A 27,339-nucleotide genomic window follows, 5' to 3' on the forward strand; every position below is an offset into this window, starting at 1 on the left:
ACCGCCTTCCCCGCCTTTCTTCCAGTTCTCGGCTGCATGGCCAGCCGTAGAAAAATACTTATTGATATTATTGATTATCGTAGATTTATCGGTGGTGACAGTGTTTCCTAGCCTCAGAGCAGTGGGCAGCTGGGAGAAGGTGCTCTTATTCTCCATGGACTTTACAGTATCCCAAAGGTTTTTGGAATTAGTGCTACAGGATGCAAATTTCTGTTTGAAGAAGCTAGCCTTAGCTTTCATAAATGACTGTGTATATTGGTTCCTGACTTCCCTGAAAAGTTGCATATTACTGGGGATATTCGATGCTAATGCAGAATGCCACAGGATGTTTTTGTGCTGGTCAAGGGCAGTCAAGTCTGGGGTGAACCAGGGGCTATATCTGTTCTTAGTTCTACATTTTTTGAATGGGGCATGCTTATTTAAGATGGTGAGGAAAGCACTTTTAAAGTGCAACCAGGCATCCTCTACTGACGGGAAGAGGTCAATATCCTTCCAGGATACCCGGGCCACGTCGATTAGAAAAGCCTGCTCGCAGAAGTGTTTTAGGGAGCGTTTGACAGTGATGAGGGGTGGTTGTTTGACTGCGGACCCATTACGGACGCAGGCAATGAGGCAGTGATCGCTGAGATCCTGGTTGAAGACAGCAGAGGTGTATTTAGAAGGCAAGTTGGTCAGGATGATATCTAAGAGGGTGCCCATGGTTACGGATTTATGGTTGTACCTGGTAAGTTCCTTGATAATTTGTGTGAGATTGAGTGCATCTAGCTTAGATTGTAGGACAACCGGGGGGTTAAGCATATCCCAGTTTAGGTCACCTAACGGTACGAACTCTGAAGATAGATGGGGGGCAATCAATTCACATATGGTGTCCAGGGCACAGCTGGGTGGCTGAGGGGGGTCTATAACAAGCGGCAACGKTGAGAGACTTGTTTCTGGAAAGGAAAGGCTGTCTCYCTTTCTCACTCTCCCTTTCTCACTCTCCCYCTCTCCCTCTCTCCCTCACTCACTGGAAAAACTCAGAAGCAAAATTACAACATTGAACAGTGAACCATCATATTTTGTCTCAAAGATCTGATAATGAAAGAGAATGATTGCTTTTTGAATTTGGTCAAGATAGTGTGGGAGAGGTGGAAAAACTATTGTTATCCATCAATTAATGATAAGCCACCAGGTATAGACAACCTTAATGGGAAACTATTGAGAATTGTAGCAGACTGTATTGCCAACCTCCTTATTGCTAATCTCTTTAACCAAAGCATAAAGGATTGTTGGTGTCCACAGGCGTGTGGACAGAAAGTAAAGTAATTCCACTGCCATATAGTAAAGTAGTAAAGCCCCTTTACCGGCTATAACAGCTGCCCAATCAGTTTGCTGCTTGCCTATTTATACGGATGATCCACACACTACATGTCAAACAAACCAAAACCAGTGAGCTCACTGACATTATAAAATAAGGAGTTACAGTCAGTATCAGAATGGGTGATTAATAATAATCTGGTCTTAAATACAGTGCCTTCGGTAGTGTTCAGACCTTGACTGTTTGAATACTTTCCGAAGCAGTAAAACAAAAATCATTGTATTTGGTTGAAAACATTCTCAAAGACCTGAACTTCAACTGGAGTTATGTATAATTGAGCAAGTTGAGGAAGCTAAACTCCTAGGTATAACATGTGGATGGCCATTATTATGGTCAAGTCATATTGACAAAGTTGTTGTGAAGATGGAGAGGGGTGTGTCTGTTATAAAAGATGTTCTTAGTTTTTTACACAAAAATCAACTGTACTAGTTGTTCAGGCTCTGGTCTTGTCCCATCTTTTTATTTATTCTAAACTTTATTTAACCAGGAAGGGCTCTTGACATTTAACAATCTATTTTTCAAGAGCGTCCTGGCCAAGATAGGCAGCACCAAGTCATTACAAAAATTACACGACAAACAACATCGAAGAAACTACAAGTATATCTAGTAAAAACCATAGAATTTACAAGAGTATAACAAAATCAAAACAGCTAATTAAAACATTGACAGGTCGGGATCAGTCTCTAAGATCATTCATATCAGTGATTAAAAATACCAATCGGGACAAGTTCTTACCAGTTTTAAAGTATTTTGTAAGGCGTTCCAAGACGATGGCTCAGAAGTACATAAAATCCTTTTACCAAATTTCAGTTCGGCCATTTGGAACAGTTAGCAGGATAAAAGTCCAGCGAAACGAAGAGAGTTACCCCACACATTTCTGAACAATAAAAATGCCAAATAAAAAGGTAGTAAACCCAAAATGGCTTTGTAAATAAAAGTATACCAGTAACTGAGCTACGAGTGACTAGAGAAGGCCAGCCAACCCTGGTATACAAAGTGCAGTGGTGCGTCTCAAAGTGCCATGGTAAAGGTGTCAATTGATTCTCTAACACTGATCTTGAATTACTGTCACGGTAACATGGTCAAGTGCACCAAAGAAAGACCTAGCAAGCCTGCAGCTTGGCTCAAAACAGAGCAGCGACACCTTGCCCTTAATTACACATACATAACTAACATCAACAACATGCTGCCAGTCTTTCCTGTTGAGGGGTTGATGAGAGATTAACTGCCATCTCTTCTAGTTTTTATGAAATAATATTACTGTTGATAAAAATTCCAGATTGTCTGCATAATCAAATAACATTCACCTCAGACCCCACAAACATGCCACCAGGGGTCTCTTCAGAGTCCACAAGACATGCCCACCAGGGGTCTCTTCACAGTCCACAAGACATGCACACCAGGGTCTCTTCACAGTCCAAAACGAATTCACAGCAATGTACAGTATTATACAGAGCCGTGAGACATGGAAATCTCTTCCTCCCAATTATAAAGCAAACGAAAATTAACCTTAATTCTTTTTTTAACAACCTCTCATGGAACAGCATGTACTGTGAGGGGACACACAAACACACGCACACACAGACACACTCTAATACACACATTATTTGTTTAGTTGTATTATTAGTTATGTTTGTATATCATTGTATTTTAAATTTGTGTGACTCTCCTTGTCTATCAGTGTTTTGTTACTTGTCATGTTTAGTGTGGACCCCAGGAAGAATAGCTGCTGCCTCTGCACAAGCTAACGGGGWTCCAAATAAACAAACAACCCAATCAGAACAGTGGTGTGCGTGGCTTAGTCCCATTGGGGTTAAGGTTAGGGGTGGGGCTAATGTCCTCTGGAGCATTCATTCTAACGCCCACCCCTGGACCATGATCCCTAAAGTAAATGGGTGGAGGATCTGGTTTCACTCACCACAGTATCTCTGARAGGGACATTAGTTTAGGCCTGAGATTGTGAGGGTACTAATCCACCCATACAACTTCAAACACTTTGGTTGCTCAGTAAAAACACCATTACCTTGGTTTCTCTGGACCTTTCTGGACCTTTCCTCCATGGTGTTAAAGAGAGGATGCTAACCTCAGGGCCATAGAGGTAAATCACTGCTCACTTACAGTAAACCCCAATCCAAATGGAACACGTTATTTCATCGACATCAATGCATGATTAAATGAGAAATACAAGTTAAGAGCACACATCTCAAGTAAAGATTCAGCCCTTAGGTTACAGTTTCATCATCAGACAACCACTTTGTTTGGTTCCGAGCAGCACAACTGAATGCAGCCATAGTGGTAAAACTGCCACGTCTATTTGCCATATTACAACAACAAAGAGGCTACTTCAAACAACCAACACTGTTTTYCCCCCTCAGRCATCATTGCATGCGTGATAGAACAGCAGAGTATTTACTACGATGCTGGACGCTCATCTCCTCCTTTTCTAAAACAAAACAAAAACAATATCAAATGCGCCTGGGGTGACCAGTGGCGCTGTTTCACCTTATGCTTCTCTCAGCTTTAAGGCTGGAAGTTCAGTTGTACTACTCTCTCTCCCATCCAGAGCCACTATGTCCAAAACATTGATATTGGACCCTGGATCTCTCTACCTTAATCTTCAGACCTCATGGTTGTCTTAACAATGACCCTGCGCTGGTATAGCCTGATCTCAGATCTGTTTGTGCTGTCTTGCCAATGCCTAGCATGAAAATTAATGTGTCAATGTGGTGTGACACTTACCTTAGGAGTTGGCAAGACGGCACAAATATATATGGCACCAGACTGGGGCTGTTCAGCTTGATGAAGCACTTYTGATACTAATCTCTTAGTATGAATGAAAGCAGTAATATCTCATTAGCCGTCTTTGTTCTGATATGTAATGGCTCTTCTGTTGTGTATCTTCGTGTGATATACCTGAGAAATACAGCCCTCTTACCTAAGACTATGTCAAGATGGTCACATAGGGCAGAAAAGTCTCCAGTAAGTAGAACCCAAAACCATATCTTGCTCACCAGAGACTAACTTTCAAAGAACCCTTCAATGCAAGAAAACCCACTGACATTGTCTATCCGGATACTCTAGCTAGCATCTCCTCCAGGGATAACCAGCCCAGGGAAGTGTTGTACACACCTTCTGATTGGTTGCTTCTGACCAGGGTTATCTGAGCCGCAAACATTGCCAGGTATCTGTTTCTCATTTTAGGCAGAGTTCTGTGGGTTTTCGACAGGCGACAGCTGAGCTAAAGAGTGGAAACTGGCACTAACAAGCAATTACCTCCTCTCCTCTCCAGCCTGGAAGGCATTAGGGGATTATGCAGCATAATCAGATCCTCTGGTTTTGTCGCTGCTGACTGCAGTTTAGTCTAGCGTCAGTTAGAAGGGCATATCTGGCGCATTGTGGTCAGTGTGGTATTTGGTATTTTATTAGGAWCCCCATTAGCTGTTGCAAAAGCTGCAGCTACTCTTCCTGGGGTYCACAGAAAACATGAAACACAATAGAGAATGACATAATACAGAACATCAATAGACAAGAACAGCTCAAAGATTTTTTTTTTTTTAAAGGCACACGTAGCCTACATATCAATACATACACACAAACTATCTAGGTCTAATAGGGGAGATGTGTTGTGCCGCGAGGTGTTGCTTTATCTGTTTTTTGAAACCAGGTTGGCTGTTTATTAGAGCAATATGAGATGGAAGGAAGTTCCATGCAATTAGGGCTCTATATACTACTGTACGCTTTCTTGAGTTTGTTCTGGATTTGAGGACTGTGAAAAGACCCCTGGTGGCATGTCTGGTGGGATAAGTGTGTGTCTCAGAGCTGTGTGTAAATTGACTATGCAAATAATTTGGGATTTTCATTTCATTTGGGATTGTTTCTTATAAAAAGAAGAAGTGATGCAGTCAGTCTCTCCTCAACTCTTAGCCAAGAGACACTGGCATGCATAGTATTTATATCAGCCCTCTGATTACAATTAAGAGCAAAACGTGCCGATCTGTTCTGGGCCAGCTGCAGCTTAACTAAGTCTTTCCTTGCAGCACTGGACCACACGACTGGACAATAATCAAGATTAGACAAARCTAGAGCCTGCAGAACTTGCTTTTTGGAGTGTGGTGTCAAAAAAGCAGAGCATCTCTTTATTACGGCCAGACCTCTCCCCATCTTTACAACCATTGAATCTATATGTTTTGACCATGACAGTTTACAATCTAAAGTAATGCCAAGCAATTTAGTCTCCTCAACTTGTTCAACARCCACACCATTCATTKMCAGATTTAGCTGAGGTCTAGAACTTAAGGAATGATTTGTACCAAATACAAATGTTCTTAGTTTTAGAGATGTTCAGGACCAGTTTATTACTGGCCGCCCATTCCAAAACAGACTGCAACTCTCAGTTAAGGGTTTCAGTGACTTCATTAGCTGTGGTTGCTGATGCGTATATGGTTGAATCATCAGCATACATGGACACATATGCTTTGTTTAATACCAGTGGCAGGTCATTGGTAAAAATAGAAAAGAGTAGATGGCCTAGAGAGCTGCCCTGCGGGACACCACACTTTACATGTTTGACATTAGAGAAGCTTCCATTAAAGAAAACCCTTTGAGTTATATTAGATAGATAGCTCTGAATCCACGATATGGCAGAGGTTGAAAAGCCATAACACATACGTTTTTTCAACAACAGGTTATGGTCAATAATATCAAAGGCTGCACTGAAATCTAACAGTAAAGCTCTTACAATCTTMTTATTATCAATTTCTTTCAGCCAATCATCAGTCATTTGTGTCAGTGCAGTACATGTTGAGTGCCCTTCTCTATAAGCATGCTGAAAATCTGTTGTTAATTTGTTTACAGAGAAATAGCATTGTATTTGGTCAAACACAATTTTTACAACAGTTTGCTAAGAGCTGGCAGCAAGCTTATAGGTCTGCTGTTCGAACCAGTAAAGGCCGCTTTACCACTGTTGGGTAGCGGAATTACTTTGGCTTCCCTCCAGGCCTGAGGACAAAGACTTTCCTCTAGGATCAGATTAAAGATATGACAGATAGGAGTGGCTATAGAGTCAGCTACCATCCTCAGTAGCTTTCCATCTAAATTGTCAATGCCAGGTTTGTCATTATTGATTGATAACAATAATTTTTCCACCTCTCCCACACTAACGTTACAAAATTCAAACTTGCAATGCTTTCCTTTGCATGAATACAATTGCTCACTGTTCGTTGTTGGCATTTCCTGCCTAAGTTTGYCCACTTTGCCAATTAAATAATAATTCAAATAATTGGCAACATCACATTTTTCATTACATTTCATGATGAATAAGCCATCTGATTCGATGAAAGATGGAGTTGAATTTGTCTTTCTGCCCATAATTTMTTTTAAAGTACTCAAGTTGTTTTTCCATCATTCTTTATRTSATTGATCTTGGCTTCATAATACMGTTTCTTCTTCTTTTTGTTGAGTTTAGTCACATCATTTCTCAATTTRCAGTAAGTAAGCCAGTCAGATGTGCTGCCAGACTTATTAGCCACTCCTTTGGCCCCATCTCTTTCAACCATACAGTTTTTCAATTCCTCATCAAYCCATGGAGCCTTAACAGTTCTAACAGTCTGTTTCTTAACAGGTGCATGTTTATCARTAATTGGAAGAAGCAATTTCATAAATTCATCAAGTGCAGTGTCTGGATGCTCCTCAATAATCACATCAGACCAACAAATATTTTTAACATCATCCACATAAGAGTCACRGCAAAATCTTTTGTACGATCTCTTATAGACTATTTTAGGTCCAGCTGTTGGAACTTTGGCTTTCCTGGATATAGCCACTATATTGTGATCACTGCATCCAATGKGTACGGATACAGCTTTAGARTAAAGTTCTACAGTATTAGTAAAAATRTGATCGATACATGTGGATGATCTTGTTCCTGTAGTGTTTATAAACACCCTGATAGGTTGATGAATAACCTGAACCAGATGACAGGCACTGGTTACAGTAAGAAGCTTGATGAAAGCCAGTCAATATTCAGGTCCCCAAGAAAGTAGAACTCTCTGTTTACATCACATACACTATCAAACATTTCACACGTATTATTTAGATACTGACTGTTAGCACTTGGTGGCCTATAGCAACACCCCAAAAGAAAAGGCTTTAGATGTTCCAAGTGAACCTGCAACCACAACACTTCAATAACACTTGACATAAGATCTTCTCTAAGCATTACAGTGATATGGCTCTGAATATAYACAGCAACACCTTGACCATAAGCATTTCTGTCTCTTCTATAKATGTTATATCCTTGTATTGCTACGGATGTATCATCAAATKAATTTTCTAAGTGAGTATCAGAAATGGCTAATATATGAATGTTATCTGASGTTAGCAAGTTATTGATTTCATGAACCTTATTTCTAAGGCTACATATATTAATATGGGCTATTTTCAGCCCTTTCCTGGGTAGCTTATCAGAGAGACATAATACTGAAAAGAGCWAAMAAAGSACATTCTGYAGTCCATTAATCAATTGGTGTGTGTGCTGCGGGGTTGAAGCTACGAACCCATAGGCTTGGCTCTCTCATCCCTTCCAGGCTTCTGGTGGACAATGAGCCTGTCATAGCAGATGTAAGCAATGTCACCACGCACTCTGGCAGCTTTTATAACTGGGATCAGTTCTTTCCTCTTCTGGCGCACAGCTTCAGGATTGTCCTCGTTGAGGAAGATATAAGTTCCTCTAAAGTTCTTGGCTCTTTTCAGAACAGCTACCTTGTCCTTGAACCTCAGGAACTTGACCACTATCGGCCTGGGCCTATCACCTGGGCCGGGGGTGGGTTCTCCAGTCCTGTGGGCGCGCTCCACCTCAATCTTCCTGTGGTCCATCTTCAATTTCTCAGAGATCATTTCCCTCACTTTGTCCTCAGACTCTGTCCAGGTCTCATGTGGAGATTCTGCAATTCCATCCACAACCATGTTGTTCCGCCTTGATTGTCCCTCGAGATTTATCCGTCATTGTTATCATGGATTCACACACAGAACTGATGTCCTTTCTCAATGACTTGCAGATTGCTGTCATTTTGCCGTTCTCCTGTTTCAACTCATTGAGCTGACCCTGGGAGAACTGCAAACTGTTCTTCAGGTCCTGGACCTCTCTGGTCAGGTCGTCCATTCTTTTATTAGTAGAATCCATGAGTATTTGGCAAAACACTTGAAGCCAATGTCTTGTTGTTTTAACATTTGCTTGTAGGTCTCTTTTTGTTCGTTTAAAAGATTCTTCACTTGTGATAGAGAGACACCACTGTCCTCAACGGTACTCCCGCTGGCTTTGGTCTTTGTCATGGTAGCTAGCAACATAGGTTATGCTGTTACTCCTCGCAGTTCCAGACAGGGCAGGTCACAGGGAAGATTGAAAATAACAAACAGCAGGGATCTAGACAGACACAAACCCGGGCCAATCCGCAGTCACAGCCATAATAGCTAACCGCGTCATGGGCTGCGCTCAAGGAAACGCTGCTAGCTTGATATGCAGCTAGCTAGCAGCTAGGCTAGCTGTGACGCCAAATATCTCCTCAGACCCGTTCTTGGTCGGCAGGRTCACTGGAAAGAGACAAGCAGTCCCAGCAACTGATGCCAAATGCGTCGCGGGATCCAAACTAAGAAGCTAGCTAGCTAGCTACCAAGAACTTTCCAATACACTTTCAAACAACAAACTTTCCAAACAAACAAAACCGCAGCTCTTCCTTGTTCCGCGTTCAACAAGAAGTGATGTGAGGGAGGGTATGAATCGAACCCGAACCCACCACTTTAAAGGGCGAATCAAACCCGAACCCACCACTTTAACACGTAAGAACACACAGTACGGGACTGTGGAGATTATGGGTGTGTGTGTTTGCTACCAGCATAGTACAGAATCTGAAAAGCAACAAGTAGTCAACCGCCAGGTGTACAAATGGTCTGTTCTGACTGGATGGACTGGACATATTAGAACAGGTTTGCGCAGGAACCAGAAGGAATAAGGAACATGCATGCCGTGTATATCATCATAGGTGTTATGGAAGTTTCTGTACCCAGATAAAAGTGTGTCTGGTAATGATCAGGGGAAGACACGACAGTGGCTAGTAATTGAATCTCCTCTTTCTCCCCGGGTGTCTKTTATTGTGATGGTGATTTAGTGAGGTCCGTTCCCCTGCTGTAGGGCTCTGTCTGTGACAGGTAATGCTGGAGGATAGAACACCTCTAATGGGCTTCYTTATAGAAGATTGTTCTGTTCTGGAGAGAKTGGATCTGGGCTGTTAAAGGCSAAGTTCAGGATTTTACAACTTGATGTTAGATGGTTCCTCACCTTAAAAGTAGTCTATTGACCTGGAGAAACTGTAATCCATGGTCTGGTTTTCTTCAGCCACTTCAAACTTCAGCTAACTTTAGCCACCGCTAACTAAAATKTAAAAGTAGTTATGGATTACACCATATAGCTAGCTATACCCAACTCAGTGATGATAATGTGAAACACGTTTATGTTCAAGCAATATCATTTGTCCATATATTAGTCTTGGGTGGAACACACTCTAGCCCTGAGCAAATATCAACTTAGTTTATTTACAATGAATGTGTAATTATTTATTGTTTAATACAACTGTTTACAATATTTGTATATAAACATTTTAGTCATTTAGCAGATGCTCTTATCCAGAGCGATTTACAGAAGCAAWTAAGGTTAAGTGCATTGCTCAAGGGCACATCGTCAGATTTTGTTCACCTAGTCGGCTTGGGGTTTCGAACCAGCGACCTTTCGGTTAGTGACCAAAAGCTCTTAGCCGCTAGGCTACCTGCCACCCTCATCAATAAGGATAGCTTACATTTTTCTTCCCATCTCATTGCAAACCTAACCTTACTCAGAGCAAATTTACAATTCAATGTGTACGTATGTACAGTACCAGTCAAAAATTTGGACACACCTACTCATTCAAGGGGTTTTCTTAATTTTTCTTAATACTAATAATAATATGCAAATATTAGGAACTATGACTGAGGAGCAGGCCGTTTGATATGGGCACCTTTCATCCAAGCTACTCAATACTGCCCCTTCAGCCATAAGAAGTTAAAACATGTTGAACACGGAATACGCTGCGTCTTGGTCCGATCCCTGCTCTTCAGACGAAGAGGAGGAAGGCTGCCGTTACAAAACCACCCACACAAACAGGACCAAGCAGCGTGGTAAGGGACAGTAGCAGCAGCGGCCTATTACACAGGACTCCTGGACATGGGAAGAAATTCTGGAGGTAAAGGGACCTGGGCTAAAGCTGGAGAATATCGCGCTGCTCGTGAAGAGCTGGAGGCAGCTTACAGCCGAAGGTGGTGGTATGAGGAGGCAGCACGGAAGCGTGGCTGGAAGCCAGAGAGGCAGCCCCAAAAATTTCTTGGGGGAGGCTAAAGGGCAGTGTGGCGAAGTCAGGTAGGAGACGCTGCCGCCAACTTCCGGGCTTACCGTGGAGAGCGAGAGTACGGGCAACACGGGTTATGGGCGGAAGAGCGGCAACGGTGTCTCTGTAAGTGTGTGTATAGCCCGGTGTGGTACATCCAGCTCCTCGTATCGGCCGGGCTAGAGTGGGCATGCGAGCCAGGTGCCCATGAAGCCGGCTCAACGCATCTGGTCTCCAGCTGGGTCTCCTTGGGCGGTGTACATGGCAACCAGCCTTACGCATGGTGTCGCCCAGTTCGCCAGCAACAGCCCAGTGCGGGTTATTCCACCTCGCCGCCACTGGCTGCTACGGGGAGCATTCAACCAGGTAAGGTTGGGCAGGCTCAGTGCTCAAAGAGCTCCAGTACGCTTCACGGTCCAGTATATCCGGTGCAACCACCTCGCCCCAGCCCAGTACCACCAGAGCCAACACCACGCACCAGGCTTCCTGTGCGTCTTCAGAGCCCTGTTCCTCCTCCACGCACTCGCCCTGAGGTGCGTGTCTCCAGCCGCGGTACCACCAGTTCCGGCACCACGCACCAAGCCTCCTGTGCGTCTCAGAACCTGTACGCCCTGTTTGCTGCTCCCCGCACTGTGAGCCTCAACAACCAGAGTCTGCTGCTGCCAGAGCCGCCCGCACAGTCCAGCTGCCAGAGCCCCGCAGCAGCGCCAGGCCGCCGCCAGTCAGGAGCTGCCAGAGCCGCCCGCCAGTCAGGAGCTGCCAGAAGCCCGCCCTCAGTCAGAGCTGCCCCCCCTTAGTCATGAGCTGCCCTCCAGTCATGAGCTGCCCAGTCTGAGCTGCCTCCAGTCATGAGCTGCCCTTCAGTCATGAGCTGCCCTCACCGTCATGAGCTGCCATTAGTCCCGGAGCTGCCCTTCAGATCCGGAGCTGCCTTCAGTCCGGAGCTGTCTCGTCCTGAGCTACCTCTCGGTCCTGAGCTACACTCTGGTCCTGAGCTACCCCTCGGTCCTGAGCTAACCCCCTGTTCCTGAGCTACCCTCGGTCCTGAGCTACCCTCGGTCCTGAGCTCCCCCTCGGTCCTGAGCTACCCCTCGGTCCTGAGCTACCTCTCGGTCATGAGCTGCCCTTCAGTCCGGAGGAGTTTCGCTCAGTCCAGAGGCGCCCCTCAGTCCAGAGGCGCTCCTCAGTCCAGTGGGGGCCCTTTGGTAGGGTTCCTAGGCCAAGGTCGGCGGCGAGGGTCGCCACTCAAAGGACGCTGAGGAGGTGGACAAAGACAATGGTGGAGTGGGGTCCTCGTCCAGCGCCAGAGCCGCCACCAGCGGACAGATGCCAGATCGCCGGACCCCCAGACCTCCCCTATAGGTTTAGGTTGTGCGGTCGTAGTCCGCACCTTGGGGTGGAGGGGGGGGGGGGTACTGTCACGTTCTGAGCATAGTTCTTTTGTGTTTTCCTTGTTTTAGTGTTGGTCAGGACGTGAGCTGGGTGGGCATTCTATGTTTTGTGTTTCTATGTTGGGTTTGTTGTTTGGCCTGATATGGTTCTCAATCAGAGGCAGGTGTTTGTCATTGTCTCTGATTGGGAACCATATTAAGGTAGCCTGTTTTGTGGTGGGATTTGTGGGTGGTTGTCTTCTGTCTTTGTGTTCTCTGCACCAGATAGGACTGTTTCGGTTTTGCCACGTTTGTTATTTTGTATTTGTATAGTGTTCACGTTAGCGTCTCTTTATTAAAACATGTTGAACACAGAATACGCTGCGTCTTGGTCCGATCCCTGCTACACCTCCTCTTCAGACGAAGAGGAGGAAGGCTGCCGTTACAGCTGTCATCAAGGCAAAGGGTGGCTACTTTGAAGAATCTCAAATATAAAATATTTGTTGATTTGTGTAACACTTTTTTGGTTACTACATGATTAAATATGTGTTATTTTATAGTGATGATATCTTCACTAATATTCTACAATATAGAAAATAGTCAAACTAAGAAACTCTTGAATGAGTAGGTGTGTCCAAATTTTTGACTGGTACTGTAATTTGTGGGTGTATTCAATAAGGGGAGGAAACTGTACCATCAACACAAATATAAGGTGACAAGCAATCAACTCTCCTTGTTTCAGTTTTGCGAATGAAGAGGCTGCTGACCAAACCAAAGCCTTTAATCAGACCAGTGAGGCCAATCACACACAGACACACACACACACCATGAACACACCATGAACACAGGCTCTGAAGCTCTGGAGTTCTGGAGGTCTTCAGGACTCGGCTAGCCCACCTCCACCTTTTACCCCCTGAGGGGCTGGAGGCGTTGGGCTGTAAACAGCTCCAGAGCAATGGGGTGAAATGAGCCGGGCAGACAGGCCCACATACACCCAGCATACAAGGCTAAAGGAGGCTAAACGCTCCCAGCTGTGGCATTAAGGACTCAAAACAAGGCCTCTCAAGGGACCAAGAGGGGATCTGTTGAAAAAGCTCCTTTAGCCTCTCTCTCACAATTGTCAGCTTTTAAATCAGGTTAGGGGAGAGGGAGTTGGATTGCAGTCTCTCTACTCCGCATACACACAAACACACACACATTTCCCTCTGCTTTTCAGTTTCCATTGTGTAAGAGACAGACGTCTGCATTCTCCCTGGCCCTGATTTGACTTACTGTTTCTCAGTAACTAYATTGATATAGTCAAGCCTCTGAAGCAGGTTGGAGATGCACACACAGACCCTATCGTAACCTTTGTACTGTCATCTTGTCAGTACTCCCTCGTCCTGGGTAAAGATAGCATTGTGATGATCGTCTAGGATGCTTCCCACATGGCACCCTATTCCCTTGATGGGGCACTTCGTTTGACCAGAGCCCTATTTTTGACCAAGGTCCCTGTGGGAGTAGTAGTGCACTATGAAGGGAATAGGGTGCCGTACTGRAGACGTACCCTGAGGGTTGTATTTAGAAACATTGACTAGCCGCAGAGTTTACATACCTTACCATGGACATTCACGTCCCGCTCTACCAGRCTATCGCTTCTATCTGGTGGATGATAGATTACTGTTGATGCATCTTATATAGATAGGCCTATGCTTGTTTTCACTGAATCATGGTATGTTCTGTGTCRCTGTTTTTGGTCTCTGAGCTGAATTTTGTTTTGTCATACCATCTGTTGATGATGTCGAAATCAACCAATTTTGTCTGCTTTCACCTTAAATGGACTTTGAGATTCCCAGAGGAGATTGAATAAAGATTTTCTCGAGAACACGAGTTGTTTCTAGTCAATCCCTCCACATGTGAACGTTTCCCATGGTGTTACTTAAATGGCACATCAGCTGGGGTATATATGGAGAGCTGAGAGGACAGARAGAACCAGTAGGATGGAAGATGAATGTACTGTAGGATGCTGGATCCATGAATCTAAAGTGACACCTCAGCTCTTTGGAGAGAGATGGAAAGGTGATGTCACTGGTTTCTGTTTCTGAGCTCAATTTATATAATAGTCTGCTGTTCTTGCAAAAGGTGCTTGACTGTCTTAACAAATTAAGTGGAACAAACACCCATTGTTTTTTTTAGCATAATCTGTCTTCAAGTTCAGTGAGTGTGAACCTGCACTATTAGTGCTATTTACTTGTTTGTTTTACTTTACTGTTCACCTCAAAGTTGGTGCCGAAAACCAGGGGTCAAACCAGGGACCTTTAGCTGATGTGCTGAACGCCAGTCAAATTTGTGTTCTGAGCCTTTGAAGGTTATTTATAGTAACAGTCCTTAGGTGAGATGTGCGGCGCTATCATTGACATACAGCTAACCCGGTCACACCGTACGCCTCCTATATAAACGTCTACATTTAATCCATGCTCAAACCCCTTATCACAAACTCCTCATCTCTGTGGTTTCCTCTAAGATCTCTGTGAAGCATCACCGCTTTATGTGATCCCCGTGTTCCCCATCAACAGAACCAGCTCTACCTCCTTCTAAAGAAGTATTTGACTGGTATCTGACTGAAGGTAGCCTTTATCTGGACAGGAGCAGTTCTGTGCCTGTATGTACCGACAAGTTGACACTAGCAGCCCGCATCATGTTGTTCGTTTATGTCATTCTTGTAAGAGTGTGTTCTTAAGGTCGGRACAATTGACAGAGCGAGGCCTTGTTCTGCTTTCTCTCCAGGTGGGCCAAGATGGAGGACGAGGAGGAGGGACAGACCAGGGGTGACCATCAGACTATCAGCAGGTGCACCTTACCACCTGAGGAATGTGAAGGTGAGTTACTTATTAGCTTTATCGTCATCATAATAACCACCAGATTCATCATGATTTACTTCATCATCCATAATCATCATATTTATCATCCTCCTTATTTATAGTTGTCATATTGTTGGCTGCATTGGTCCTCTGCTCCGTGTACCAATTCTCATGGACTGTCCTCTCCTGTAGGTGCTGCTGTGGGTGGTTGTCTCTCTGCTGCCCCTGGTGGAGGGGGCCCGTATGGGTGCTGGTTTGGAGGCAGACTCTGTCCAGGCTGTGGGACTGGTGGGAGGGATGGGGGAAAGGCAGCTCCCAGACACTCTACCTGAGGTGGATGAGGAACAAGAGGAGAAGAGTGACCCGTACTCCCCCTGGCATGGCCTCTATGGTAAGAGTGGAACTAGATCTACATGTTCAACAGGACCTTCAATTTAAGCCTTGCACTTGTTAATCAGGCATGATGTTCTCCATGAAAAGAGAAGAGTAAACGAAGGGTGTGCAACACGATTCTAGAGTATAACCCACTGATCTTAACTTTCTCTCTCTCTCAAATTCTAATTGCTTATTGGCATGAAGTACAATTTGTAGATATTGCCAAAGCAATTGTACAGCATTTCAGTAAATTAAGTAAATTGCATAAAATAAAATAAAAAAAGATTTAAAAAAAGAATTATGGCTAAATATAACAACAAAATCTCTCTCCCTCTCTCTCTCAGACCTCTCTGTGATGGACGAAGCGGACGACCACCCCAGTGGCCGGTGGGGGAGACGTTCCCCTCGCAACTCAGACGCCGAACCACAAGGCTCGGCCAAGAAAAAGAAGAGGAGGAAGAAGAAAGAGAGGGATAGAAAGGGCAACGGGAAGGGCCGGCAGCCCCAGCAGAGCAGCCCAGACTGCAGGGTGGAGAAACGAGAGATGCGGGTGCGGGACTTGGGCCTGGGCTTCGACTCGGACGAGATCGTCCTCTTCAAGTTTTGCGTGGGCTCCTGCCAGTCGTCCAGGACCAACTACGACCTGGCTCTAAGGGCCCTGATGGAGGACGGGTCCCTGCCGCGAAGGACCTCCCGGCGAGTCAGCGCCCACCCCTGCTGCCGGCCCAACAGCTACGAGCCCGTGTCCTTCATGGACGCCCACACCGCGTGGCAGACCATCCAGTCGCTGTCGGCGGCCAGCTGCATGTGTATGGGCTGAGGGAGCCAGCCTGGAGGAGGGAGAATAGGAGGGGGTGGCGACTGGCTGTCACTCACCCCTGCCTGAGAATATACAGATGGTGGCTCGCCGTTGAGGCTGGGTCTAGGGAGAGCCTCTGGGTTCTGGAAGGGCAGAGTGGTTGCTCCGAAACATATGCAGCAGGGCTGGTCCCCAGTACAAAGCAGAATGGAGATTCTCTAGTGTCTATGATGGTGGAGCGAGGCCACGCCTCTTCCCGTTGTCCATTTCCTGTTGAGGATAAGTGAATTTGTTGGCAATGGGAAACTGTCATGAGCGAATGGCAAGACGGCGACCACACAATGGTGGGATTTGAATATTCACAGCAGTTGGGATATGTATAAGACTGACCTGGGGTACTGCTGAAAATATTTACTCAAAGGTCTCAAAGAGRACCACATCTCATTGCATTTGACCACAGGTCGACAAGCTCAAAACACTTTTGACAATGTCAACATACAGTATGTTAATTCCTTCAAAACAGGGATCTTCCCTACCATAATTGCATTTTTCAGTGTTGACTTGAACTCTACCAAATGGATGCCATGCATCTCTTTTGAATTACTGTATTATAACCAACATATTTATCACAAATAAGTTATTTATTTATTATTGTTTCATATGAGATGGACTGTAGATTTATATTTATTGTCATGATCACATATCCCGTGGGTTGTGTTGCTGGGTCCTTTGTCATTAAATTGTGTGGGATGTTGTTTTGAAACATCAAAAAGATCAGAACAAGAACCTCAACCAGGGTTGGGGGTGTAACGGATTACATGTAACGGATTACATGTAACGGATTACATGTAACGGATTACATTTTTTATAAACTGTAATCCGTTACGTTAACAGCAAAAATATTGTTATCAGATTACAGATACTTTTGAAAAAACGAAATGATTACTTCTAGGATYACTTTTACCCCATTCACGTCCTTGTACTATATTTAGTACAATATCAAAATGCACCACTGAACAAATTCTGTTTGGTGTAAATGCATGAAATGTGGTGTCAACATAGTTACTACAAGTGTCTAGACAGGACACATAAATAATGACAAWCAAAATTGSTATTTTGAGAAAATCTGAAAAAGTAATTAATATAACTTCAGCATRTGTATTTTGAAGTACATTTCAGAATGAAATTGTTTAAAAGCATACAGTATTGTTATGTGACCTGTTCAAATCCCAAATATATGATTCAACTCATTGTTGTTTGTAAACTACAGCCGTTTCTGTATCGTACAATAGTTAATCTTTGGTCAAGTCATGTGAATGTTCAAAGGRTCAGATCTTTATTTTATTTTATTTAACCTTTATTTAACCAGGCATGTCAGTTAAAGAACACATTTTTATTTACAATGACGGCCTACCCCGGCCAAACTCTAACCGGGATGAYGCTGGGCCAATTGTGCGCCGCCCTATGGGACTCCCAATCACAACTGGTTGTGATACAGCCTGGAATCGAACCAGGGTCTGTAGTGACACCTCTAGCACTGAGATGCAGTGCCTTAGACTGCTGCGCCACTCGGGAGCCCCATCTTAATAATGTTTGGTATATAGATTTTCTGGACCAATATATAAATCTAAAAACAAGATCTAAAGAAATCCCAGTGGTGGAAAAAGTACTCAATTGTCATACTTGAGTAAAAGTAAAGATACCTTCATAGAAAATGACTCAAGTAAAAGTGAAAGTCGCACATTAACATCCTATTTGAGTAAAAGTCTAAAAGTATTTGGTATTAAATATACTTAAGTATCAAAASTAAATGGAATTGCTAAAATATACTTAAGTATCAAAAGTATAAATAATTTCAAATTCCTTATATTAAGCAAACCAGACAGCACCATTTTATTGTTTTTWAAATTTATAGATAGCCAGGGGCACGCTCCAACACGAACATMATTTACAAACAAAGTATGTGTTTAGTGAGTCCGCCAGATCAGAGGCAGTCGGGATGACCAGGGACATTCTCTTAATGTGTGTGAATTAGACCATTTYCCTCTCCTGCTAAGCATTTTAAATGTAACGAGTAMTTTTGGGTGTTAGGGAAAATGTATGGAGTAAAACGTACATTATTTTCTTTAGGAATGTAGTGAAGTAAAAGTAAAAGCTATCAAAACTATAAATAGTTAAGTAATGTACAGATACCCCCCAAAACTACTTAAGTAGTACTTTCAAGTATTTTTACTTAAGTACTTTACACCACTGAGAAATCCACATAACACTCACACACAGTAGATTATACAGTGTAAGCAAATCCAATGCAAAACCATGTAGATTGTGGCATGCTACTGCATTCTTCCTGTTTCTCTTCATTGCTCACAAGCACACGTGTACACACACCTAATGACAGACATTGATGGCTGTGGAATGTGTTTACAAAGTATTTATGAAACCTTTCTGTTTTCACAATTACGTTCAAATCAGCATTAAAAAAAGCCGAAAATATACGTGTTTCCGCTTGAGTCTGAGACCACTATGTTGACACACAAAATGTGTTAGATGGATCGCGGTAAAAGAGCAGGCATAGGCTTTTGTAGGCTACAGTGCAAGCAAGTTACGTCTTCCAWTGGTGCTACTGCTGTCGCCATCCAAAGATGATCCCATTTTAAGCACAAGGCGGTATGGAAAACAGCAGTGGTGTAGCCTACGGGCCATACCGAAATCACTTATTATTGTTATCTACATAGTGCATTGATGTGAATCACACTGGTGCTCTCTCATTTCGCTATTTGCCTTACGGATTGTGGTTGTTGTGGATGTCTGTTCACACGTGTATATGTGTATTTTAACCCAATAATGGGGGAAYTGATGAAGTCTAAGTTGCCTATCAATCATTGTTTTTGCGACCARTTGACAGCCAGTGAAAAATGCGCTCTTGCAACAGCTGCATATATAGTGCTGATCCCAGCCAATGGAATACAAGTTTAAAGGAGTTCYTCCCTTCTAAACTCCTCCATGGTATTGTGCTCCATACTGTCAAAACGAGTTGAATTGAAGGAGACCACAAGTGGGGATTTTATTGCACAATATAATTTGTGTTGATAAAAAAAACATGTCCATAGGTCAAATGAACACATGCTCACACTAGCGCACTTTTAGTAGACTTAATTAAATTAAACAGCTGCAAATGATCGAAATACCAACAAAAACGTAAATAATAGGCCTATAAATGCAGCATATGCAATTCATTTTTCGGTAGTGCTCAAAGCATGCGAYTCCATGAGAGCAGCATTTCTTTTTAAACTCGAAGCAACGAGCCCAATCAGTCCTCCATGACAACACAATCATAATCAACAGGTCCTTCGTTTTCGGGTTATGCTCAGGTAAAACAATTTGGCTCAACTATATTTCCATATATCCAAGTCCTATTCTTGAAGATGAAGGGGTATTAAGATAATTGGAATGACTGAAAATCKGACAGACTTTGGTTTTAAAAGTAAAGATTTAGCGAAATCGTATTATTATCTGTATTACAGTAGAAAGCAATGTGTTAGAAGAAGCCTACATTACCAACCCATAAAGTAAAATGAACATCCATATATGGTGGCCTATTTAAACTCTAACATTGATTTATCCTGCAATAGATGTCATTCAATTGGTAATATTCATTTGTTGTCCTCTTCTAGTGCTGCTTAAGGGGAAAGTAAACTAAAAGTAACTGAAAGTAATCAGATTACTTTACTGAGTTGGGGTAATCCAAAAGTTACCTTACAAATGAAAGTGTTTGGACAGGTAACTACTAACTCTAACAGACTACATTTAGAAAGCAACCTAGCCAACCCTGACGTCAACATACAGTATGTCTCATTTCACACAAAGGAAGTTAATAGTCCAGAGGTGGAAAACTTTACCAGGTTACAAGCTTAGTTKAGTTATTTGTCATTGTTGTTTCAGTATTTCAGAGCAATATTACAGTCAATATTATTAATGTTATTATTATTATAATAATTATTTAAATGGTTTCCTGTATTTTTGTACAACGGCATTATTCTGTGTAGGAATAAAGTATTTCTAAATATACAATGGATTGCTTATTCTTTCTAAGGTTGACCCCATAACCCTTGCTTCACCTCTGCTGGGTTGGGAGTCCTATATCTCACCATCATAGGGGTGCATTTAAATCCTTCATCTGCATTGACCTGAAACAGGAAAGAAAACACAAGAAAGTGTGATTTTGCTTTCGCMTGTCCACGTCTTTCAGATCAATGCAGAAATAGAGGCGAGAGTTGCAAATTAAGACTATTGTAAATGTACCCATGGAGACAGTCCTTTTCAGCTAGAGCGGTTTAACAGGTACTCATCCTTGTGTTCTAGTGCTCCCTACAGGTTGGATATATAAATACAGGAACATGGAGCGAAAGGTGTTCAGTWCACACTATTCATCTCAAGAGGGCATCACACTCCTTCACACTTTTCATCAATGGTCTGAGAGTGTGTGACCATTATTAGGTCGACGATCTCTCAACACAAGTGTTCATTGATATTGTTCTCAGGAAAATAATAGGCAATAAACAACACCAAAAACATATATGGAGCCATGCTTCATTTAATAAATTACACCACAAAACTTGATGACAAGTCACTTGATGTCACCATGACTCTGAACTGTTGTCGGAACCGATCTTGTTTAACCTTGATCAGCTTTAAATGTGTGCTTTCCGTAACTTGCTTGTTATGTCATTCACACACTAGTCATGAAGTGCATTTAGTTAAACATATTTCAGGAAACAATGTGTGCTGTTCAGCTGATTTAATCCCCCATTAATACAAAAATGCACAACACTAATGATGTATATTTTTCAAAAGAGCTCACAATAAATKTTCCAATAGCTTTAAAACACATTTAAATAGGAAAGTTAATCATCACTCACAGTTATATTATCAAAAATATTAAACAGTACAAAACTAAGTTGGACATGTTGGTACATCCAGTTACTATTCCCWGCATGCAACACGGGTATGGCACAGAAARAAGCAGCATTTCCAATACTTGATTGAGCCAGTGCATTATTGTCTGTCTGCATTAAGTTGTGTGCATCATTTAACAGAAAAAAAATACATATTTGTATCAATCAAAGACTGATATCTGAATATATTGAGAAGATCAAATAAAATGGACCACTGTGTAAAAATGTCATTCTTAAATTCATTGAATTCAAAAAGCATAAAGATAATGCTGTGTTGAAGGCAAGTAGGTGTATATGGTCCCCTTAGAGTATGATCATAATACAATCACGTTACAGATTCATAAAGTGCATCTTAAAATGTCCAAATGGGTCCATTTTGTAAAATCTCCTGTGTGCAGAAGCCCAGCCTTTGTAATCTGACCTGTAGGCTGCATCAAGRTAAACGACCTGTGTCTGTCTGGCTGTCTGTGTTCAGCATCTCAGACATTTGCTGTAAAAGTCTATATGAAAACATTTACGTTTGTTGGGAAACAGTTGATCAGAGACACTTCTCCGATTGACAGGAGCTTAGTGTGCTGAAGGTACAGGTGACTATGTCCACTTTACTGACGTGTCTATGAAGACCTGCTGGTGAGCACATCTCCGGAAGCGCCTCGCTGCTTCCGAGCTGTGACGCGATCATGGCCGGGTTGGACACCACCGCTATCTCCGCCTCGAAACCGATCACGGTAGTCTGGTCTACACTAAACGGATGAAAGTTCGCCCGCGCCGTGTCAAGGTCCCAGGCTTGTCGCATGGTAAAGTCTGTAAACGATTTATTTTTGGTGGTAACCTGGGTCTCCGAATCGTTTCTGTAGTTGGTCGTGCGTAATGACGCGTAACTGGTCTCGTTGCTGTGTTCAAACGACGGGAGTGAATGATGACTGCTAGTGCCAACCCAGCCTAAATTAYGCCCGCGGCCCGCCTTGACTTGCCCAACTGTCTTCTTTACCCTCTCACAGCCCTTGACCAACAGGTTCTTCCTACAGAGGATGTATACCCAGGGGTCCAGAATGGGGTTGAACGAGGCGAAGCGAATGGCCATCAGATCACTGCGGTAATCTGGATTCACTCCGGCACAGATGTTGGAAGGACCATACAGCTGGTTTACAAAGATGCGCACCTGTCAGATTGATATATAAAAGTTGTATATGTGGATAAMGCAAACAATTTTTCAGCAATATACTATTAATTTGTGTCTGTGTTGGATAGTTTAGGTCATATTTGAAACTCATGCCCATAACATAATGCATGCACAATAACTTAAATTACATTTCCAATATTAGCATTTCACTTACCACCAAAGGAATGGAGCACACCAGGAAAACGATGGTCATAAATATCAGCAGCCAGAACATTTGGATCTCAGCCGCGGACGGGCAGGTGACGGAGGGCAGGAACACGCGCCGTGAGCCTACTTGCGCGGACACCTTCGCTCTCACTATCCGCGTCTTCTGGCTCATCCCCACAAGTGACCGACACACTGCGAAGTTGCACAGAACTGTCACCGCAATCAACACCAGCATGAACCCGCCATACAGAAACGAGTACGAGGCAGCGAGGGGGTCCGTCGCCCTCCAGTCCAAAAAACACCACGTGCCCGGGAAGTGGCGCACATGCTTCCCGAAACCAAAGCTGGGCATGATGCACAGCACAATGTTAGCCAGGTAGATGCCCATGAGCGCCAAACGCGCCGTCGTCCGGTCAATGTATTGGGAGTAAAGATACGCGTGGTTTATGGCCAGGTATCGTTCAACTGCCATGGCGCACAGAATGGACATTCCAGCCGAGCCGAAAAAGAGCATAGAGAAGGAGAAAAAGTCACACAGTARCTCTCCACCGGGCCACCTCTGGGCTATGTAGGTGGCGATAACCACCGGGCTGGTGAAACAGGTGCCCAACAGGTCCGTGATAGCCATTCCAACAACCAGCGTATAGAACGTGGTCTCCTTCTGCTCTTTCTTTGAGATGCACAACACAACAATGGCAATGAGGTTCCCCATGACTCCAAAAGCGAACATAGTGGCTGAAGTGACCAGCGATTTGGATTCCAGTCGCAGTGGCGGGAAAGTGCTTTGGTTGTGGGAGACACAGAGCGGTTGAACTAGTTCTGAAATGTTCGAGCCATCGCCATAGACGGAATTATTCATAATTCCTAACTGAAACAAAATAGCTTGATAGCTTCAACTTCTTAGAAACGTTCCCTTTCCTTCCGAAAATGTCCAGAAGTGTCTCTTCAGAAGTTATGAACACATCAAAAGCAATATATATATATATATATATTTAAAAAACGTAGCCTACGACACCACAGAACACATGTTTCTGAGCTTTGTTTTTGTTCTACCAGCAGTTTCCAACATTTCCCACAACAGTGTGCTTTGGTTTGTGTTGTTTCTACAACTGCACCTGCCGCTGCTGCTGGTATTTAAGCTACAGGCTGCTCGCTCGCACACAGCTACTGATGTCAATAATGTGACGTCAGGTGCACGAGGTATAGCCTACTACGATATTTCTAGTTTCAATATTGGACCCTGCACGACTTCAACACAGAAGTAGACCAATTATGACAAACGTCTATCCTTGGAAAGTAAGTGCGTGACTATTTTTACAATAAATGTTCAACCGTTTGTTTTCATACATGTACTTATTCAACAGTAGACATGTMGTCGGTCTACTCAGTGCACAGCCCAGCAACAGAGCCCGGTGTTCTGAACCACATCTGTGYTTTTATTAATGTTACAGTCGGGAGTAGCTACTTTATGTCCAGCTATGTAAGGTTCCCCTAGCACGTCAGGACCATGGACAGCAACTAACCAGTCAAGACTATGCAGCGTCCCTATTGATTTGAGGAAACATAGCCTTAGACCATCTGTTGGATAGACTGACACTCAAAACTGTCACTCAATGTTGCTAGAGGAAATATTTACTGGACGTTGAAAGGTGCCACCATGGATTCCCAATCAACAGATGAGAACAATGACATTGGGCTACCAAGGTCTTWAGAGTTACATAAACTGGCTTTTAAGAATGTTGGTATTTAAATAAAATAGAGAAAGCTTGAAAGCAATCAATTTGCAGGCAGGAATTTCTTCTTCTTGAGAACATATTGCAAATGATTACAGGACTTGAACTTGTAAGATGCTGGGAACCTTTAAGTACAGATAGTCTCTCGGGGGTGGCGTTGTTGTTGTGATTCAAGAAAGGTAGGCACTGAAGAAGCACTACCATTACTTATTTTCTATTTTTGTGGTACAAAACATTTCTGACAGTCAAAGGCCACAGCCTAGATTCAACCTAAGATACCTGTCACCTCCGACARAGCACAGTTGATGGTTATCGTGGGTTAACGCTGAAATGATTGAATCTTAGCTTCCCTGGTACAATGGGACCAATGGAATAGTCAATGCCACAATCTCTGCCTACCATGCACACCACTCACACTAAATCAACCTGAAACTGAAAAGCCCCAATGCAGTAATGTTTCTTAATAACTCTTCTGATAAAACCACCACCCTTTTCCCACCTCTTCAGGTATTTGGTGGGTCAGTTCCTGGTGTTTAATTGGCAATTAGCTAACCTCTTCCACTTCAATACGAGCAGTACAACAAGACTAGAGACTCTGTTTGTTTTACTTTAACAACAAACTACCTAGTTAGCTAATAAAAGTTTACAATAGTTTTCCTATTCATATCTGGATCCTGGGACGCAGTTAGCGTTATCTCTGGGACCACTGATATATGTCCAGGGATCCTAGCTCAAACAAGGTGGTAATACATTGGCAAAGCAGCTAGCCTAGCTGCTAGCTATCAAGCTAGACAACCTGTGCTACTATTGCTGGATACCAAGCACTCTAAGCGGTTAGCCCTTGTGGCTAGGACCGTACTTCAATTTGTCTCGGTTTTAGGAATACCGATTTCCAGAGTTTTCTACTGCTGGCGTCTCTCATTTCACGGAGTGAATAGAGGGCTCATCCTACTATAATTACTATCATGCCTCCGAAAAATGACGAGGATCACATCTCGTGAACTCTACGTGAACTCTTGGAGAAGCAGAACGTTTTCTATAAGGAAATGATACTTCAGCAGGAAAATAACTTTAAAAGAAAGCTTCATACAAATGATCATGGAGTTTACCAACAAACGCCTGGACGACCTGACTAAAGATGTACAAGACATTAAAACAAGCCTTCAGTTCACACAGAAGGATGTGGATGTATTGAAGACACACTTGAAGATACACTTTCCAGAAACTGTTCCTCTATGCGGAATGAAATCACCACAGTCAGGGAGGGCCCCCAGAGCATGTCTGGGAAGGCTGATTACCTGGATGGACAATCCAGGAGAAATAATCTTGTAATACATGGTATCCAGGAGAGCCAAAGTGAGACATGGGCTGAATCAGAGGACAAAGTTCGAAAGCTGTTTTCTGAGGAGCTACAACTGGATCAACAGGTAGAGCTGGAACGTGCTCACCGGTCTGGGAAACCAGGGGTCACTAATGGTGCCAATGGTGGTGAAAATGGAACCAGACCCAGGCCAATTGTAGTGAAATTCCTCAGGTTCAAGGATAAGCTTGCAGTCCTTGAAAAAGCCAAACGCCTTAAAGGGTCCTTCATCTTCATCAATGAGGATTTCTCAGATGCAGTCCGTCAAAGAAGAAAGGAACTAAAACCAGCCATGAAGGCTGCAAGAGAACGAGGTGACATGGCATATCTGAGGTATGACAAACTGATTGTTCACCCTCCCTCCCATGGAGTTAGGAGGAGCGACAGACACAAGTAATTCCAGCCTCACACACACACACACTGACTGAGTATCTCTCTCAGATTCCATCTGCTGATTCATGTTTGGACATATAAATACTGTACATCTACCAAAGAAAGGTCTGTTAATTGCTCACTTAAATATATGCAGTTTAAGGAATAACATTCATGAAATATGCTGTCTAGTGCAGTCAAACAATATTCATGTATTGGCAATATCAGAGACTCACCTGGACTCTTCTTTTGATGATGCTGAGATCTCTATACATGGATGCAATTTGTTCAGGAGGAACAGAAATAGATATGGCGGTGGAGTTGCAGTTTACATCCAGAGTCATATTCCAGCAAAACAACGTAAGGACTTCGTGTTGAATGGATTAGAGGCACTATGGGTACAGGTGCATTTACCTCATCTGAAACCTATAGTAGTTGGTTGCTGCTATAGGCCACCTAGTGCTGATGTGAAATATCTTGATGGAATTTGCAAAATGTTGGATAAGGTATCTGATGAAAATAGGGAAATATATTTTTKGGGAGATATGAATACTGATTTTTTTTAAACACCAACTGTCCAATGAGAAAGAAACGTATTTCTGTTGCCAACGTATGTAACCTGTCCCAAGTTATGACATCACCAACCAGAACGTTCACTARTAGGTCCGGTATCACATCATCAACTTGTATYGATCACATTGTTACTAACATGGCTGAACATTGTTCTAAAGCTGTATCAGTGGCACTAGGTTGAAGTGATCATAACTTGGTTGCACTYATTAGGAAAACTAAAATACCAAAGRCTGGCCCTAAAATAATCTACCGCAGGTCCGACAGCGTCATATACTCTTATAAAASATTGTATCATGAAGGAGAGGCGATGCATGTTTGAATTTCATCAAATAGAAAGGGAAGAGGTAGAAAGGATGCTGTTGTCTCTTTCGGATGACAAGTCACCTGGTCCAGATCATCTTGATGCCAAATTGCTTAGAGTTACAGCTAACCAAATATGTACACCAATCTCTCATATTTTTAAGAAGTGCTTGATGTATGGGGTGTGCCCAGAAGTCTGGAAAGAGCCAAAGGTTATTCCACTACCTAAGGATAAAACATCTTCATTCACTGGTCCTAATAGTCGTCCATTAAGCTTGCTGCCTGTGTTGAGTAAATCATTAGATAAAATTGTATCTGTACAAATCAAGGATTATTTCTCAATTAAAGGTCTGATAACGGGTTTCCAGCATGCATACAAAGAAGGGCATTCTACGAGCACAGCCTTAGCACAAATGACAGATGATTGGTTAAAGAGTATTGATGGCAGGAAGTTAGTTGGTGCATTGTTGCTGGATTTCAGTGCTGCTTTTGATGTACTTGATCATGAACTGTTACTAGGTAAACTCAAATGTTATGGTTTTAAGTCCGCAGCTCTATCCTGGAT

The 27,339-nt window shown here is 43.1% G+C and overlaps 2 protein-coding genes across 2 annotated transcripts in view; one reads left to right on the forward strand and one right to left on the reverse strand.

The window, feature by feature from the left end:
* Positions 1-16,959, forward strand: part of LOC111979731 (artemin-like) — a 29,244-nt gene extending 12,285 nt beyond the window's left edge. Inside the window, exons 2-4 of the mRNA XM_024010420.2 lie at positions 14,904-14,995; positions 15,170-15,368; positions 15,697-16,959. Coding sequence (XP_023866188.1) covers positions 14,904-14,995; positions 15,170-15,368; positions 15,697-16,172 — 767 coding nt within the window. The 3' untranslated portion in view covers positions 16,173-16,959. The remainder of the gene's footprint in view (positions 1-14,903; positions 14,996-15,169; positions 15,369-15,696) is intronic.
* A 4,611-nt stretch (positions 16,960-21,570) lies between these two features.
* On the reverse strand, positions 21,571-23,303 carry ptger4c (prostaglandin E receptor 4 (subtype EP4) c). The gene is made up of 2 exons (XM_024010266.1): positions 22,444-23,303; positions 21,571-22,268 (listed from the first exon to the last, which is right to left on the reverse strand). The coding sequence occupies exons 1-2, from the start codon at positions 23,293-23,295 to the stop codon at positions 21,645-21,647; spliced, it is 1,476 nt and encodes a 491-aa protein (XP_023866034.1). The 5' UTR covers positions 23,296-23,303; the 3' UTR covers positions 21,571-21,644.
* Between the last annotated feature and the right edge of the window lie 4,036 nt (positions 23,304-27,339).

The sequence above is a fragment of the Salvelinus sp. IW2-2015 genome, linkage group LG19, assembly GCF_002910315.2.
Source record: "Salvelinus sp. IW2-2015 linkage group LG19, ASM291031v2, whole genome shotgun sequence".
NCBI classification, from domain to species: domain Eukaryota; kingdom Metazoa; phylum Chordata; class Actinopteri; order Salmoniformes; family Salmonidae; genus Salvelinus; species Salvelinus sp. IW2-2015.